The sequence below is a fragment of the Erinaceus europaeus genome, chromosome 7, assembly GCF_950295315.1.
Source record: "Erinaceus europaeus chromosome 7, mEriEur2.1, whole genome shotgun sequence".
In the NCBI taxonomy this organism is placed as follows: Eukaryota; Metazoa; Chordata; class Mammalia; order Eulipotyphla; family Erinaceidae; genus Erinaceus; species Erinaceus europaeus.
Genome location: NC_080168.1, coordinates 106,770,324 through 106,784,318, shown reverse-complemented (window position 1 = coordinate 106,784,318; position 13,995 = coordinate 106,770,324). Strand labels below are relative to the sequence as shown.

General features: G+C 38.1%; 1 protein-coding gene across 46 annotated transcripts in view; it reads right to left on the bottom strand.

Annotated features, from left to right (window-relative positions):
- R3HDM2 (R3H domain containing 2) overlaps positions 1-13,995 on the bottom strand; it is a 165,870-nt gene that overhangs the window by 40,570 nt on the left and 111,305 nt on the right. For 31 of the 46 annotated variants that reach the window (XM_060195095.1, XM_060195064.1, XM_060195066.1 and 28 more), the window contains 9 exons: positions 13,457-13,543; positions 12,836-12,962; positions 11,841-11,919; positions 11,167-11,226; positions 10,471-10,611; positions 9,869-9,977; positions 6,716-6,811; positions 3,752-3,783; positions 3,600-3,653 (listed from right to left, as the gene is read on the bottom strand). In XM_060195095.1, the coding sequence (XP_060051078.1) occupies positions 3,600-3,653; positions 3,752-3,783; positions 6,716-6,811; positions 9,869-9,977; positions 10,471-10,611; positions 11,167-11,226; positions 11,841-11,919; positions 12,836-12,962; positions 13,457-13,543 (785 nt within the window). The remainder of the gene's footprint in view (positions 1-3,599; positions 3,654-3,751; positions 3,784-6,715; positions 6,812-9,868; positions 9,978-10,470; positions 10,612-11,166; positions 11,227-11,840; positions 11,920-12,835; positions 12,963-13,456; positions 13,544-13,995) is intronic. The other 15 variants (XM_060195084.1, XM_060195094.1, XM_060195101.1 and 12 more) reach the window with 4 other exon arrangements.

Here is a 13,995-nt window from a genome sequence, read left to right as displayed (position 1 = left end):
GCTCCCAATAACCACTATAATTCTCACAAAATCTGAAAGACAATATTTTAGTTTTTAGCCAAACCAGTCATGGTGAACTAAAAACACACTGGCATGACTAGGTAGGACTATGCTAATTCTTTACTGAAACCCAAGAATGGAGATAAAATCTGAATGCTTCTTTTTATATATTTAGAATAAAGGACTGCAAAACATCCCTATCTCCTTAAAACTTTACTCTTTTTCCTTTTGGGATGTCAAAGTAGAATGGGAAACAGGAAAGAAGTATAAATCAGAGTCTATCCAGGAATAAGTAGCACCAGACGTGAAGTGAGAGCCAACAGTTCTGTCTCAGAAGTAAGTGCACTATTGATGGAACTCAATAAAGATGTATTGTGGAATAAGGGGTTCAGCAAGGGCAATAGATGACATTGTTCATTGGTTATTAGAGCTTGAATTTTTCAAGATAAATCCTAGTGGTCTTTTACATTTAATCAAACACTATAGTAGCTATTAGGATAATTTTGGCATTTATTTACTCTTTCTACCAGATATAGACAATGAATGAATCAACTTTAAAACAAATACACTGGGAAGCTTAGGCCAAAGTGGCAGTACTTCTGTATTCATCTAGTTCCCCCAATAGTGATAACCAAGTGCTCAAAATGTATATTGTCGGGAGTCAGGCGGTAGTGCAGTGGGTTAAGTGCAGGTGGTGAAAAGTGCAAGGACCAGCATAAGGATCCCGGTTTGAGCCTCCCAGATCCCCACCTGCAGGGGAGTCCCTTCACAGGTGATGAAGCAAGTCTGCAGGTGTGTATCTTTCTCTCTCCCTCTCTGTCTTCCCCTCCTCTCTCCATTTCTATCTTATCCAACGACGACATCAATAACAACAACAATAAAACAACAAGGGCAACAAAAGGGAATGAATAAATAAATAAATATTTTAAAAATGTAGATTGTCTGATGATCTTCTGACTAACTTGGGTAAATATATACACCTCCAAGACTTAGAAAATGTAAATTGAGTCTCAGTCATAAAAGACATCAGTTTTTCCTCTCTACAACTAACTTAATCTCTAGTCATATCTTTCAACTTCATTAAAAACAAAGCAGTTAAAGGAAAGCCACCAGACTCAATTCTGAGTAATGCATGAGGTTGTGTGTTGGAGAGTTGGGGTGAAGGAGAGAGAGCACTCATACCTCATACTGTTATGAAATCAGAACTGACTTAGTTTCGAGAAGTAGATTTTGTGCTGATGAAAAATCCAGTTTATTGTGGCCTGGGAATAGGTAGAGATGCCTGTGGAAGAGTTGGCAATAAACGTCAGTAAGCTTAACTATGGTTTATTTATAGTTGAATAGAATTATCCCCCAAACTGGGAAGTTGTTGTAGTTATTGGCACTGTGGATAATGGAATCTAGTGTGTTTTTGGAATCTGATTTGTTTCATAACTTGGGAAGAAGGATATAAAGCAGTTAGAGAAGATCAGCTTCTAATCATCAGAGTTCAGGACTAGTACCCAGAGGAAGAAGTATATTCCTATGAGTTCATGGAGTTGCATTTTAGATGGCTTGGATTTGTATTCAAAAGTCAGCATGGAAAACAGCTTCTTAGAATGAGGTCTGGATAGAAGAGTGCTATACCTGCTCACTAGATCCTTCTGTTATCTGTAGAGTTTGATGTCATTTGATGCTCCACAGCACTAATGGGGGCATTATTCTTAGCAATGAATCTGAACTTGAGCTCTGAATACAACACTACTCAGAGAGGAAGAGGTCTTGTTCATATAGAGTTTGTGTGACATGGTAAAAAGAACCCTGGACCTTTATCAGTCAGTCCCAGTTTGTCACTAATAGCCCAATAAACTTGTGCTAGCCACATAATTGCTCTGTTTCTGTTTTCCTAATGTAAACAAACTTACCAAATCAGCACCTGGGATAACTGAGTTAGCTACAGTATATTTTAACAACCACAAAGCATTAAGTTACACAAAGGAGTTAGTTTAAAACTGTTTGTTACAGATATTCTGGCATGGTTTATAACTCTACCTGCTGTATACAATATGAAAGTGAGACTGATTTTTTAAACATTTACTTATTTATTTATTTATTAATGAGAGGGCTAGGAGGAGAGAGAAAGAACCAGACATCACTCTGGTACATGTGCTGCCAGGGACTGAACTCAGGACCTCCTGCTCGAGAGTCCAGCCCTTTATTCACTGCACCCCTTCCCGGACCACGAGACTAATTTTTAAGGGGAACTATATGCATCTTTACTGCCAGAAGCAATGTAGAGCCTTCTCTGTCTGGTCACTTTAGATGGAGCTCAGGGTAGATGATGTAGGAGATTTGGAAAGACTGATAAATCTTCTATCCCAGAACAGGAAATCTCATCATGCCAGTTCTCACATATTTCAGACTAAGCTTTTACACTGATGATTTAGACTGCTAAGAGCTCTACCTAATTTGAGTAGTTCAATTCCTATCAAGTTTAAAATTCCAAAACAAAGAAGTCTTTTAGAAAGGATTAGTTCTGAATTCAGTTATTAAATGCTCTGATTCTCTGTGACCTAGTTTTTTCCTTTGCTATATGGGGAAGAGTATACTTCATAGGAGTTAGTGTGCTTCTCCTCAGCATTGTCTTGTATAATTCTGTGGGGTACGACTAACAGACTGAAATGAAAGGGATAATCTATGACTGCTTTGTGGAAAAAGGAAAAGGTAATATAGCTGTTTTCACTAGCATTAAGAACAAGTCATGGACAATCATATAAAAGTCATGCTCTCGAGCTCATTCTAAGGTAGACATTGTCCTAAAGAGTATATACTATTCTTCTTCCTCTTCTTTCTCTGGTATCAGAGGTCAAACTTAGGCCTTGTAGATGCAAAGCATATATGTACCACTACATCCTTGGCAATATATATATGTGTATATATATACATATTTAATATTTTATTTTGTTTTTGAGAGAGATAAAGACACAGAGAGAAACACCAGAGCACTGCTCAGCTCTGGCTTATGGTGGTGCAGTGATTGAACCTGGGAATTTGGAGCCTCAGGCATGAGAGTATGTTTGCATAACCATTATGCTATCTACCCCCACCAATATATATATTCTTATATATATTTATTTTTAATAAATATATATTTTATTAAAGGTAAAAATATGATATGTGCTGAGTCAGGGGTAAATTCTTCACATTTTTTTCACAGATTCAGAAAAGGCAGCAAGAAGACACCCACTCTTTTACTTTAATATAAATACACCCTTAGATCCAGTAGATTTGGGGAGAGCATTATCTATCCTAGACACACCTATTTCATCCTGTTTACCACTTATCCAGGACTTAATGATATTAGCAACAATAAAAATAAGTAGTTGAGCAGAAGCTACTTTTAATGGGAAAGAGATCTATTTTGCAGAAACCACATATTGAATTATTCCACAAGCAGCCATGCATGGAGCAGACTCACTCTGCTGAAAAACAAACTGAAACTGGAAAAAAGAAAGAAAGAAAGAAAGAAAGAAAGAAAGAAAGAAAGAAAGAAAGAAAGAAAGAATCCAAACAAACAAACAAACAAAACCCAAAGAAAGATATAGATCACACAGAAGTACCTAAAAATCTGCCTTCTCTTGTGAGAGCTAGAAGAAAAGGCTTCTTTGGAGAGTCTGTTGGTTAACATCAAAGAAAAGCGTCATTACAGGATTATATTAACCTCACTGACAAAGCTCAATGAGAAGCAGGGAACATGCTAAGTGGTACTAACCTGATGTCATTTAGATATCCGTTCTGGCCAGTCTAGGTGAGGGGGAGAAAATGGAAAATAACTTATAAGAAAACAGCATGGCAAAACCGAAAAGGGTGTCCATGATGCTATGAATACCCAAGGTCCTCAAACCAAGCTCACCCCCCAACAGAGAGAGAGGGAGCAGGGACAGGATGACCCACACCCCCACACCCAACCTAACATCTCACCTTTAATGGGAAAGAGCATTCAGCGTGTTTAGCCTTCCCATAGAGTATTTAAAAAGAGAGGTTGATAAAGAAAGGTTGGGGAGTATGAAAAGGAGGAAGAGGGAAGTATCAGTCTATTAATTTCTTTTTTAGCTCTAATTCATTCTTTTTTTTTTTTTTTTAGAGATAAGCTGAGCATAATAAGTGGTATGCTTGGTCCTAAAGAGTGTGTTCAAAGGAAGGGAAAAAGGGAGACAAGAGAAGAAAATTTAGTTTTCTGGTAAATCATCCTCACAGACTATTCCATTAATGTCCTCTACAATGGCCAAAATGAAAGACATTCTGGCCTGAGACCCAAGGAGAGTAAGAAATTGGGAAAGCAGGTAATTATCAGAGCATAGAAAAATGAGAAAGTTAAAAGCCTGACACATTTCTTTTAGGGATCATTTCCTGACAAAGCTACTGAGCTGAGTGAAGTAAGCATATGGTGGACTCCCAAACCTTAGAAAAAGGTACCAAGAGTGTCCAGCTGCTGGGCAGAGTGGGCTCCACACACCGTAGAGCCTATATGGAGCAGCTCTCCCAATACACAGCTTGGGCTTCAGAGAAGGCTGCAGTGGCAGCATTTCCATCCAAATACCCTTCTTGCCACTTCTCTTTCTTTTGGCTTGCCTTTTCCTCTCTTCTGTCCCAATCAATAACTCCACTCTTAATCAGCAACCTTTAAGTGGACAGGTTCTTCTTCACGTGAGGATTTCTGGAGTATGGTGGGTTTTGACCTCCTTTCTAAGCTAGAACTTCTGAGATTTCTGATGCCTCTACCTCAGCAAGAGTTAGAAAGTGATAAATCCACAAGGATTTAACAAAGAATACATACATCAGTAGAGGCTTGAGAGACTAGAAATAAGGAGAAAAAAAGGAGATAAGAACTATTTTGACTTTGTTATGGTTGCAGGTACATATATTATAGTATTGTTGATAATTAGCCCTAATACCCTATTAAAAGTTGTTTGTTCTTTCAGAATATCTGTGGCCTTGATAACGGGTGGCATGGTGGGACAATGATTTTCCATGTGCCAGTGAAACAGAGAGCTCCCTATGATGTCACTGGTATATTTTTTGTTAACCAGAACTCCGCTAAATTCTGGCTTATGGTGATGCTGGAAATTGAACCTGTGGTCTCTGGGGCCTCAGGCATGAAAATCTGTTGCATTTCAGATGGTGTTATCTCCCTGGCTGCTATATTTTTTTAAACCAGAGCACTGCTCAGTTCTAGTTTATGGTTGTGCTAGGGATTGAACCTAGGAAACACAGACATGAAAGTGTTTTTGCATAACCACTGTGTTATCTCCCTGTATTCCTATTCCACAGCCGACTAGACTATGGAGAGGAGGTTTACTTCCAGGGTTAGAAGCACGGACTGTGTTGTGGGAGTGAGATCACCTGCTCTTTTAATAGCTAGTTAGTAAGATCTTTGGTAACTACTTAAGTCTTTCTACGTCCTACCTTCTCATTTATAAAATGAAGAAAATGAGGCTCAGTGTGAGGATTAAATTAATTTATGAAAAGTGCTATGAAAGTGCAGAAAGACAATAAGCACTAGAAGTGGTTGCTATTATTATCCACCAACATGATATGTCATCACTGGTCATAGTCATATATGAAACAACTTGTCTTATTCCATCCAACTGATTTGGGCTTAGAAGGTTTGTTGTGTTTTGGCTACAATGAGGATCCTTGGAATATTTGGATCTTCTGAGATGATAGAGCAAGTTCATTAAGAAATTCTGTTTCATTAATGTTGGAGATAGTGCTTTTCTGAGTTAGGTGATGATGAAAATATAATTCTTTTGTGATGCTGGGATTGAGAGAACATGGAAATGGGAGCAGTGTCTTAAGTATATTTGTTAGAGCTGGTTTTCTTTTGACAATGAAAGGAGGCTAGCTTCCTTCTTTGTTGATAATTTGGCAGTACTAGTACTTGAAATTTCATTTTCTGGAGATTTTTTTCCTGGCTTGCCTATCCACAACCTTTCCTGAATTTTTTTTTTTATATATACTTCCTTTCAGTTAAGTAGATAAAGGCTACCATATACAGAAGTATCAGGTATATCTGATATGGCCACAACTCTTAAGAATAAAGTTACATAAAATAATTCATGTTGCCTTTTAGTTTATGGAGTTAGTCTATACTAAAAACTGAGGTAAGAAATGTAGGAAGAGAGAGACTTCCTATTCAGGTAGAGACTGGAGGGAATGGTACATGTGGAATGTGGAGGTCACAGAAGGAATGCCAGATCTGTGTTATAACAGTCACCATATCCTAAAAATGAGGCTAGTCAAATAAGATGAATGTATAGGTTGTGTGGATACTAAGTCTTCCACTTAGAAGCAAAGATATCTAAAATGGACAGTGGAAGTGAAAGAGGGTAAGCAGGAGAAGGGTTTGACAGGTAAGAGACAGGGCCCTTACATAAGCCCTGCCAAAACCATTTCTATTTTCAGTCTAATTATATTTACCAAATTCAGCCACTCCATTTGTTCTCTTTGTATATCATACAGCAGACTGTATTAAAAATAATACAAACAAAAATCTGCAGCTTTTCAATAAGCCACATTTCAAACTTGAGATCAAGTCTGGGCTGGCTGATGTTGGTTAAAAAAAATAAAAATAAAAAAGACACAAAACATTTATGGAGGGAGTTCATTCCAGTCACAGTCCCAAAGATTAAGAGCTAAAAGCTATGGGCTGACAACTCTCAGAAACTACACTTACCTCTCGGGCAAATATTCTCTCTCGGACCCTTTGATATTCCTCCTCTCTCTCTTCTATTGACTTGCTCCTCCTTCCATCCTGCAATGGAACTCTGATCTAGATCGATGAGCAGAATTAAGCTAGTTAAGTTCTCCTCGTACTGCAAGCTCACTGCACACCAGCAAGGAAGAGAAACCAGGAGAGTTTACAGTTGCCATAAAAAAAAAAAAATGAAAAAAAAAAAAAGAAAGAAAGAAAGAAAAAGAAAACTTCCAGCGTTGGACAGATTTCACTGGGTACACCTGACCATGCAGTTTGGGAGATCAGGTTTTGTGGGTGGTTGGGGGCCTCTCCATTTCCCTACCCCCTCCCCCAAGTATCAAGAACAACAACTATTTATAAAGATTATGTTGCTTCCCTGTAGTAAACAGGTACTCTCCAGTCAGCAAAGATCAAGAGAATAGCCCAGGGAATAAATAACATTACTTTGGAGGGAAAGCAAGGGATAGGAGGAAGCTAGAGAAGGAGAAGAAATATGCATTTAGTAGAGCTGAATACAGAGAAGAATTTTATAGAACTAGCACTTAACTTTATCCCTTCTTTACTCATTAATGCCATGGTCTGAAGACCCAAGTCACACACAGCTCAGCAAAGAGGGCCTTGGAAATGAAATCCCAAGGACGAAGCTAAACTTAAAGCTTAAGCACTTTTTTTTTTCCATCTTAATTATAGCCACTGGAGGGAGGGAGAGAAATTACAGAAATAGGAAAGAGAACAGGGTAACACAAAGAGAAAAGAGAAAGAAAAGGAGAATTGAATAGAAAGAAGGATGGATAGAGAAGGGAACAGATAAATAAGGTTTGGTGGAGGGAGGGGGATGGCAAAAAAGGAAAAGGAAATGGAGGACAGAGAACCTTACATTCTCAGAAAAATGAAGTGAGGTGACTAGAAGGGATGGCTGGGCAGATCACCGCCTCTGATAGCCTGCCGTTCAATTTTCCTGTCATTCTTTCTTAGGTTATGAGTTGTGAGCACTGCCCTGGCAAGGGCGATACAGAGTATCCTTTTCCATACTGCTTTTGAAGGCAAGGAGCTCTGAGGGAGATAACCTAGTAAAATTATGTCATCAGGTTATAAAAGATTCTGACCTTTAATCCAGAGTCTTTGAAAGTTTCAGATGAAGCAACCAAGGAGACCGCTGTCTTAGGCTGATCTTCCTGATCTTCACCCATCTCCAGAGGTAGGCATAGCTTCAGCTGTATCAACTCTGACTAGGTTTAGTTCTCACTAGCCTTAAGAACCTAAATTCTGGGGCCAGGAAATAGTTTACCCGGTAGAGTGCACACTTTACCATGCACAAGGGTCCAGGTTCAAGACAGAGCACCCGCCATCATCACCACGTAAAGGGGAAGCTTCACACGCAGTGAAGCAGCACCATGATGCCTTTCACTCTCTCTCTCTTCTCCCTCTTCCTCTCTGTCTCGTACCCTCTACTCAAAAAAAAAAAAAAGAAAAAAGAAAAATAGTCGACTGGGAGTGGTAGAATCACAGTCATAAAGCCCTGATGACATTAAAAAAAAAAGCAAACCCCAAACTGGATTCTATTAAATGTTCTCAATCCAAGAAGACACAGAATCTCAAGTTGCTATATTATCCTCAGCTCCTAGCACTGATAAACTAGTAGCAAAGTAGAAAGAGCACAATATACTCTGAGGTCAGTAGATTCCTAGTCTTGCTGATTTTTTGTGATGTGACTTCAGGCAAATAACTATCTCGTAACCTCAGTTTTCCTATGCTTAAAGTAGGGCTAATAACCCATATCCACACTGAGTTGCAGAGAAAGTTATAATAAAAGAGATAATGTATATGATGTGTTTAGAATAATGTCTAGTTTCAGGGAAACATTCTAAAATAGCAATTACTGTGTTTATTAATAACATTAGGGACAGAAATTGCACAGAGCCTACCCTATTATAGATCAAGCCTGAAGCTGAGAGATGAAACATTTACAACAGGAACAGATTCCACTCAGCCCCAATTAACATTAAGGCCTTAATAATTCCTGATCCACAGGGGAAAAAAGGGGGGTATGGGAAAATGGAAAGAAGGGCATCAGGATGGAAAGGCTCTTTTAAAAAGTTAGTTGTATTTTTACATGTTTCATTGGTGTTTTTAATTAGTCCCAGCATATTTGTCCACAACAGATAATGACACTTTCCTCAACAGGCCTCCCTTAAATACTCAAGTAGCAAATATGAAAAGTCATGGTCTCAAAACCATACAATATTTCAATAAAACTTTTGATACCTCTAGTGGTAATTATCATTAATTAGTAAGACTATTATTGGCTCTACCCAACAATGCTTTTAAAACCTTAATCTTAGTTGTCAGCCTAGCCTCCTTTGGAGGCCAAGCAGAAGTAGACTAGTCTAAACTATGTATGTGGCTAGTAAAACTAACCACTAAATAAACACTATCTTAATAAAGGCAGGGTTAGAAGTCAGAACAATAGGCCCATAAGTGAAAGGATGGGATAGGTTGTTCTCTTCTTATTTCCATAGGAGTGGACAAAAAAGGAAATACTATCTGAAGTTCCCAGCATCAAATGTCAAATAAACTCACTCACCTTGGTAGAAGGAGTTGGGAAATGGCTAAGGAGTTTGTAGAAGGGGCTAAGAAAAACCTTTATAAGTAGGAAAATTAGGTTACAAGTTTTGCCAGTTCGAGGCTAGTCATAAACTAGGATAAGAGTGAAAGGAGAATAAAGTACTTTTTTCTCTTTTTTTATTATTTACAAAGAAATTCCTAACTACTAAAGAAAAAAAAAAAAAAAAGAAGTCAGCTGAATCAAGGCTAAAACAGGGAAGGCACTTCCTTTGTCCCAAAGTGACATGGAATTATAAGTCAGTGGCAGAACCAGGAAGTTCCAATCCAAATAAGAAAACCCAGCAAACCTCAGCACCATGTTTCTCTGAGCCTACATGGGTGGCTTTTAGCTCAACAAGTGTAGTCAGCCATTAATAAGTCAACATAAGCCAATACCAACTCAGTACAGCTCAATATATTTTTACATACTAAGATACTTCAAGTTTCCTCCACCCTACAAAAATTCTTCTCCCCTCCCAGTTTCTCTTATTGCAATCTCTCTCTAATCCACCCCTTCCCATTCTTCACCTGGTTATCATCTCGGTCCATACTGGCATCATCTCTCTTGAGAATGAATCTCTGTTGAAATTCTGTATTCTTCTCATCTTTTATATGTTCTGAGAACCTCTGTTCAGGGCTGAGATTGGAAAAGAAATGTGCAAGGAAGGGGGGGGGGAGATCTTTTAGCTAAGAAGCAGACCTTCTAGTATAGTCCTTTTAAATTCCAGAGTTCCCACTCAGAACTTCTAAAATCAAGTGCCCAAAACACATCAGGATGTTCTTAATAAAATACGTGAAGTTTTTTCTTCACATATCTATAGCTTGGTGATCACTTGAGAACTCACCCACACTTGTCTCCAAGTGTGTGCTCTTGCTCTCTCTTGCGATAAACCTGAACTAGCCACTTCAAACAAACAAACATATACTGTCTCCCTCCTAAATTATAGATATTTGTCCTTTCATCGAAGGTAAAGAGAGGTCAGAGGCCTCTAGATTTTGTCTTCAATGCCTTAAAATGGACAGAAATAATAAAATCCCTCTCCCTAGAGACATCTTGATCCTATATCTTCCTCTTTCACCCCAAAGACTTTCTCAAGAAAGTCTTCCTAATCTGTGGTTTCTTCACTTACATTCTTGTGTTACTGGTTTTGTTGATGATGACAGCTTTTCCAGTTTGATCAACATTGTGGTCCATGCCAAAATAGGCAGCTACCCGGTGTAATAGCATCCGGTGATAGGAGGTCATCTGAGGAAACTTCTTAAACTGGTTACTGGAGGGAAGATGGAGGCAGGGAGTATAATAAGCATAAACAACAACAATAACAAACACTTATGTTTTTTCCTAAAGGTACCTCAAGTGGGAGATTAGGAGAAAGAAAAATAATACAAGGAAGAGAGAGATTTACTCACTGGCAGTGAAAAGTTCTCTCAGCACTTTTATCTGCATTATTTTATAGATTACTTCAACTCACTGTCCTCATTAAAACTACTCCTTAAATCATAAAGTTCACCCACCAGGATGACATTTTATCAAGAAAAGGGGAGATATTTAAGAATGACAAAAATATGGAATAAGTGCTGGCTATTTAATAGATTTAAATTTTTCCAACTCAAAGTCTATTCCATAAAAGTTTCACATAAATTTCATACAAACACTTTTTAAGGCATTCTGACTTTTTCCTAACTCCTTTTTATTTTTAGTGAATAGTTGTTTCAAAGTTTAGATTTCAAGGGAACAATGAATAGAAGATACTTGAAACTGTTGCTAAATTTCTTTCTAGAGCTCCCTCCCACCTCAAAATACATATTTCATTCAAGTAACTTACTTGTTGTCATTAATAAATTCCAGAATCTCCTGTTCTAATTTTAGCAGCATCATTCTGTCCCTGTTTTAAAAAGATTAAAACAAGAGAAAAAGCAGCCCTCTCATAGACACTGAAAGTAAGGATAGAAAATACAACCTACCTACTTCACAGAATCTGAAGAGAGAACTAGACCCAAATACCTACACGGATCTGTCTTCCATTATTATAAAAAAAGAAAAACAAACAAGTTCACATTCTAAAGATCCTCTTCATATATTTTGCTTTCTATTATCTGAAACTTATTTCTCTTGGTAGTAATATTCATATAAGAACATACTTTTTACTAGTAAATATAATCATTACACTACAGTTCATATGTTTTATTAAAGTTCTAAAAACAATTGTGATTGAACCTATGTAACCATCATTTTTCTCCTGTGCTTTGAAATTGCACTCCCAAGCTTTCAGACTTTTCTTCCATAGCATTTTTCTCAACAATTTTGAAAGCAGAAACTTCAATATGAAAGTATCTGGAGTCCTTCAGAATAAGAAATTACTCTGAAGATAAAAAGGTGTTGGGGGGGGTAGGCATCCTAGACTTTAATAATAGAAAAATTTTGAGATGTAACTTGGCTTCATGGGTATCCTACTGGCTCCTCATCCCTTTTCCCCCTTCCATCAAAACATATTATTACCTTGGATTCTTTTTCAGTGTATTTACAAGAAATTCATGGAGGTCTATTCCAGTGGAGTCAGTGTATTCTTGGCTGGAGTCTAGAACCACCACAACAAAAGAAATATAAAATAAATGAAACTGTCTTGCATTGTATCTAACCCAAACAGAAGTCCACAACCTGCTCAAGAGAAATAAGATTTGGAAAGCAGAATCAAACTTCAGAGGTTTCAGCTTAAAAAACAGGATGACCTTTCCATCCCCCTCAAGATTTCCCCCTGACAATGACAGAAGATAGAATTTGGGTCACAGTGTTGCATCAGTATAATAATGAAATGCTATTTGACCAAAGTATTACTCAATATCCTGCCAAAACAAAGTACTTAAGGAAACAAAGTACTACTTAAAGAAAATAAATTCCAGGTAAGAGCAGACAATGCTATATTTTCCAGAATCTTAGCATATACACGCACTTATTGGTTACCATATAAAAGCATTCACTTTGTAAATTTAAGATTTTAATCTCAAGGTTGCCTTTCCCTCTCAATTATTATTTTTATGAATTGTGTCTGATAGTAGCCCAAAGGCTTAAGACCACAAGACAGCTTAATGATTAGATTATTTTTAATAATAAATCTATATTATTAAAATTATTCCAGGTATCCTAAAACCATAATATAAATGGTATCTGGGGAATCTTCTATCAGTGATGATCCATATGTCACTGTTTATTCCAAAGAAAATCAGAATTTAGTACAATGTCCTCTTAAGGATAAAGTCAGTGCAGTTACAACTGCTCTCTGTAGGGTGTGAATCCCAAAAACAGGGTTGGATAAAGCAGCAAAGAAAGTAACCTAGTTAGGTTCCTCCCCAAGCAACCATACAGATTGTTAGCAATCTCTGAAAGCAGGACACTACATGCTGTTGGGTCAGAAGGTACCAGGTTTCAACATGGTAAGAGAAAGGATACCACAGAGTCAGACCCTGAGACAGCCAAGAGAAGGGGAAAGTACTGACCTCTAGATAGCATTTTCCTTGGAACCTTTTCTTTATTTTTGTCCTTGTCTTCCTTTTCAGAGCCATCTTTTGTAGATTTTTCTTCCTCTTTGTCAGAGGGGCAGCTGATGTGCAACTGAATTATATCCTTGGGAGAAGGGAAAAAAGGAGTTTGTTTGCTGCAACTCCCCTGGAACTCAAAAGCAGCAAATCTTGGAATGGCAATGTGCTCTTATTGAAGAGAGTATTTTATTAATTGTATTAGCTTTTGTTCTACTAAAAGAGTAGAGCCCAAGCCTTTTCTGCCAACAACCACCAACTACTACACAGAGAGCTTAAGGTACACTAGCTGCTCTTGGCATAGGAAATGGGAAGCGGCAATGGTTCTAACCACCAGGGTGGGGAAAAGTGTGGGTGGGAAAACAAGATCTAGTCTTGGGATCTCCTTGCTGCATCTTCCTGGTGGCCCAGGTGTGGAGCCTATACTTTGTGCTCTTATTCATGCCTCCCTTACTGCAACAGATTGCTTTGAAGCTCCTTCTACTTTATTTAGAAACCCAGTGTTGATGCTATGGTTGCTATACTACATTTTACTAAACAACTACCACATTCAAAAGTTATACTTTCTCATAACAAACCTACCTGGGTTTCTAGTGGCCCATCTGCAAATGGGACAGAGGATTCTTCACATACAGCTAGGCTGCGCACCAACTTCAGCTTGGAGTTAGACTGAAAAAAAATCAAACATGTATATTCTCTTGGTGGATTGTTGGTATGCTTCTAATTCTGCTTCTAAAAACCTCTTCTGTTTCATTTGGTTTAATCCCCTCTGCTTATCACTGCATTCTATTTACATAACCACTGTATTCTATTTACATAACCACTGTTAACAAGCACCACCTTCCCTCCAGGGCATTGGTGGTTCAGTGGTAGAATTCTTGCCTGCTCCGCCCCCTCTCCTTGTCACACCCTGATTTTCACCAGTCACTTTTCTCTCTACCCTCTCTGTGTCACATCCTGTTCACACCCTACTTGGAAAGTATATAAGGACAGCATTGTTCGTTTTAGATTAGTTTTAGTTTAGCTCGGCTTAGATTGTGCTGCGTTCTACATGAATAAAGAGATACTGCGTACAGCTCAACCATGAGTCCCGGGTCGTCTGTCTCCAGTCAGTGAAGCTC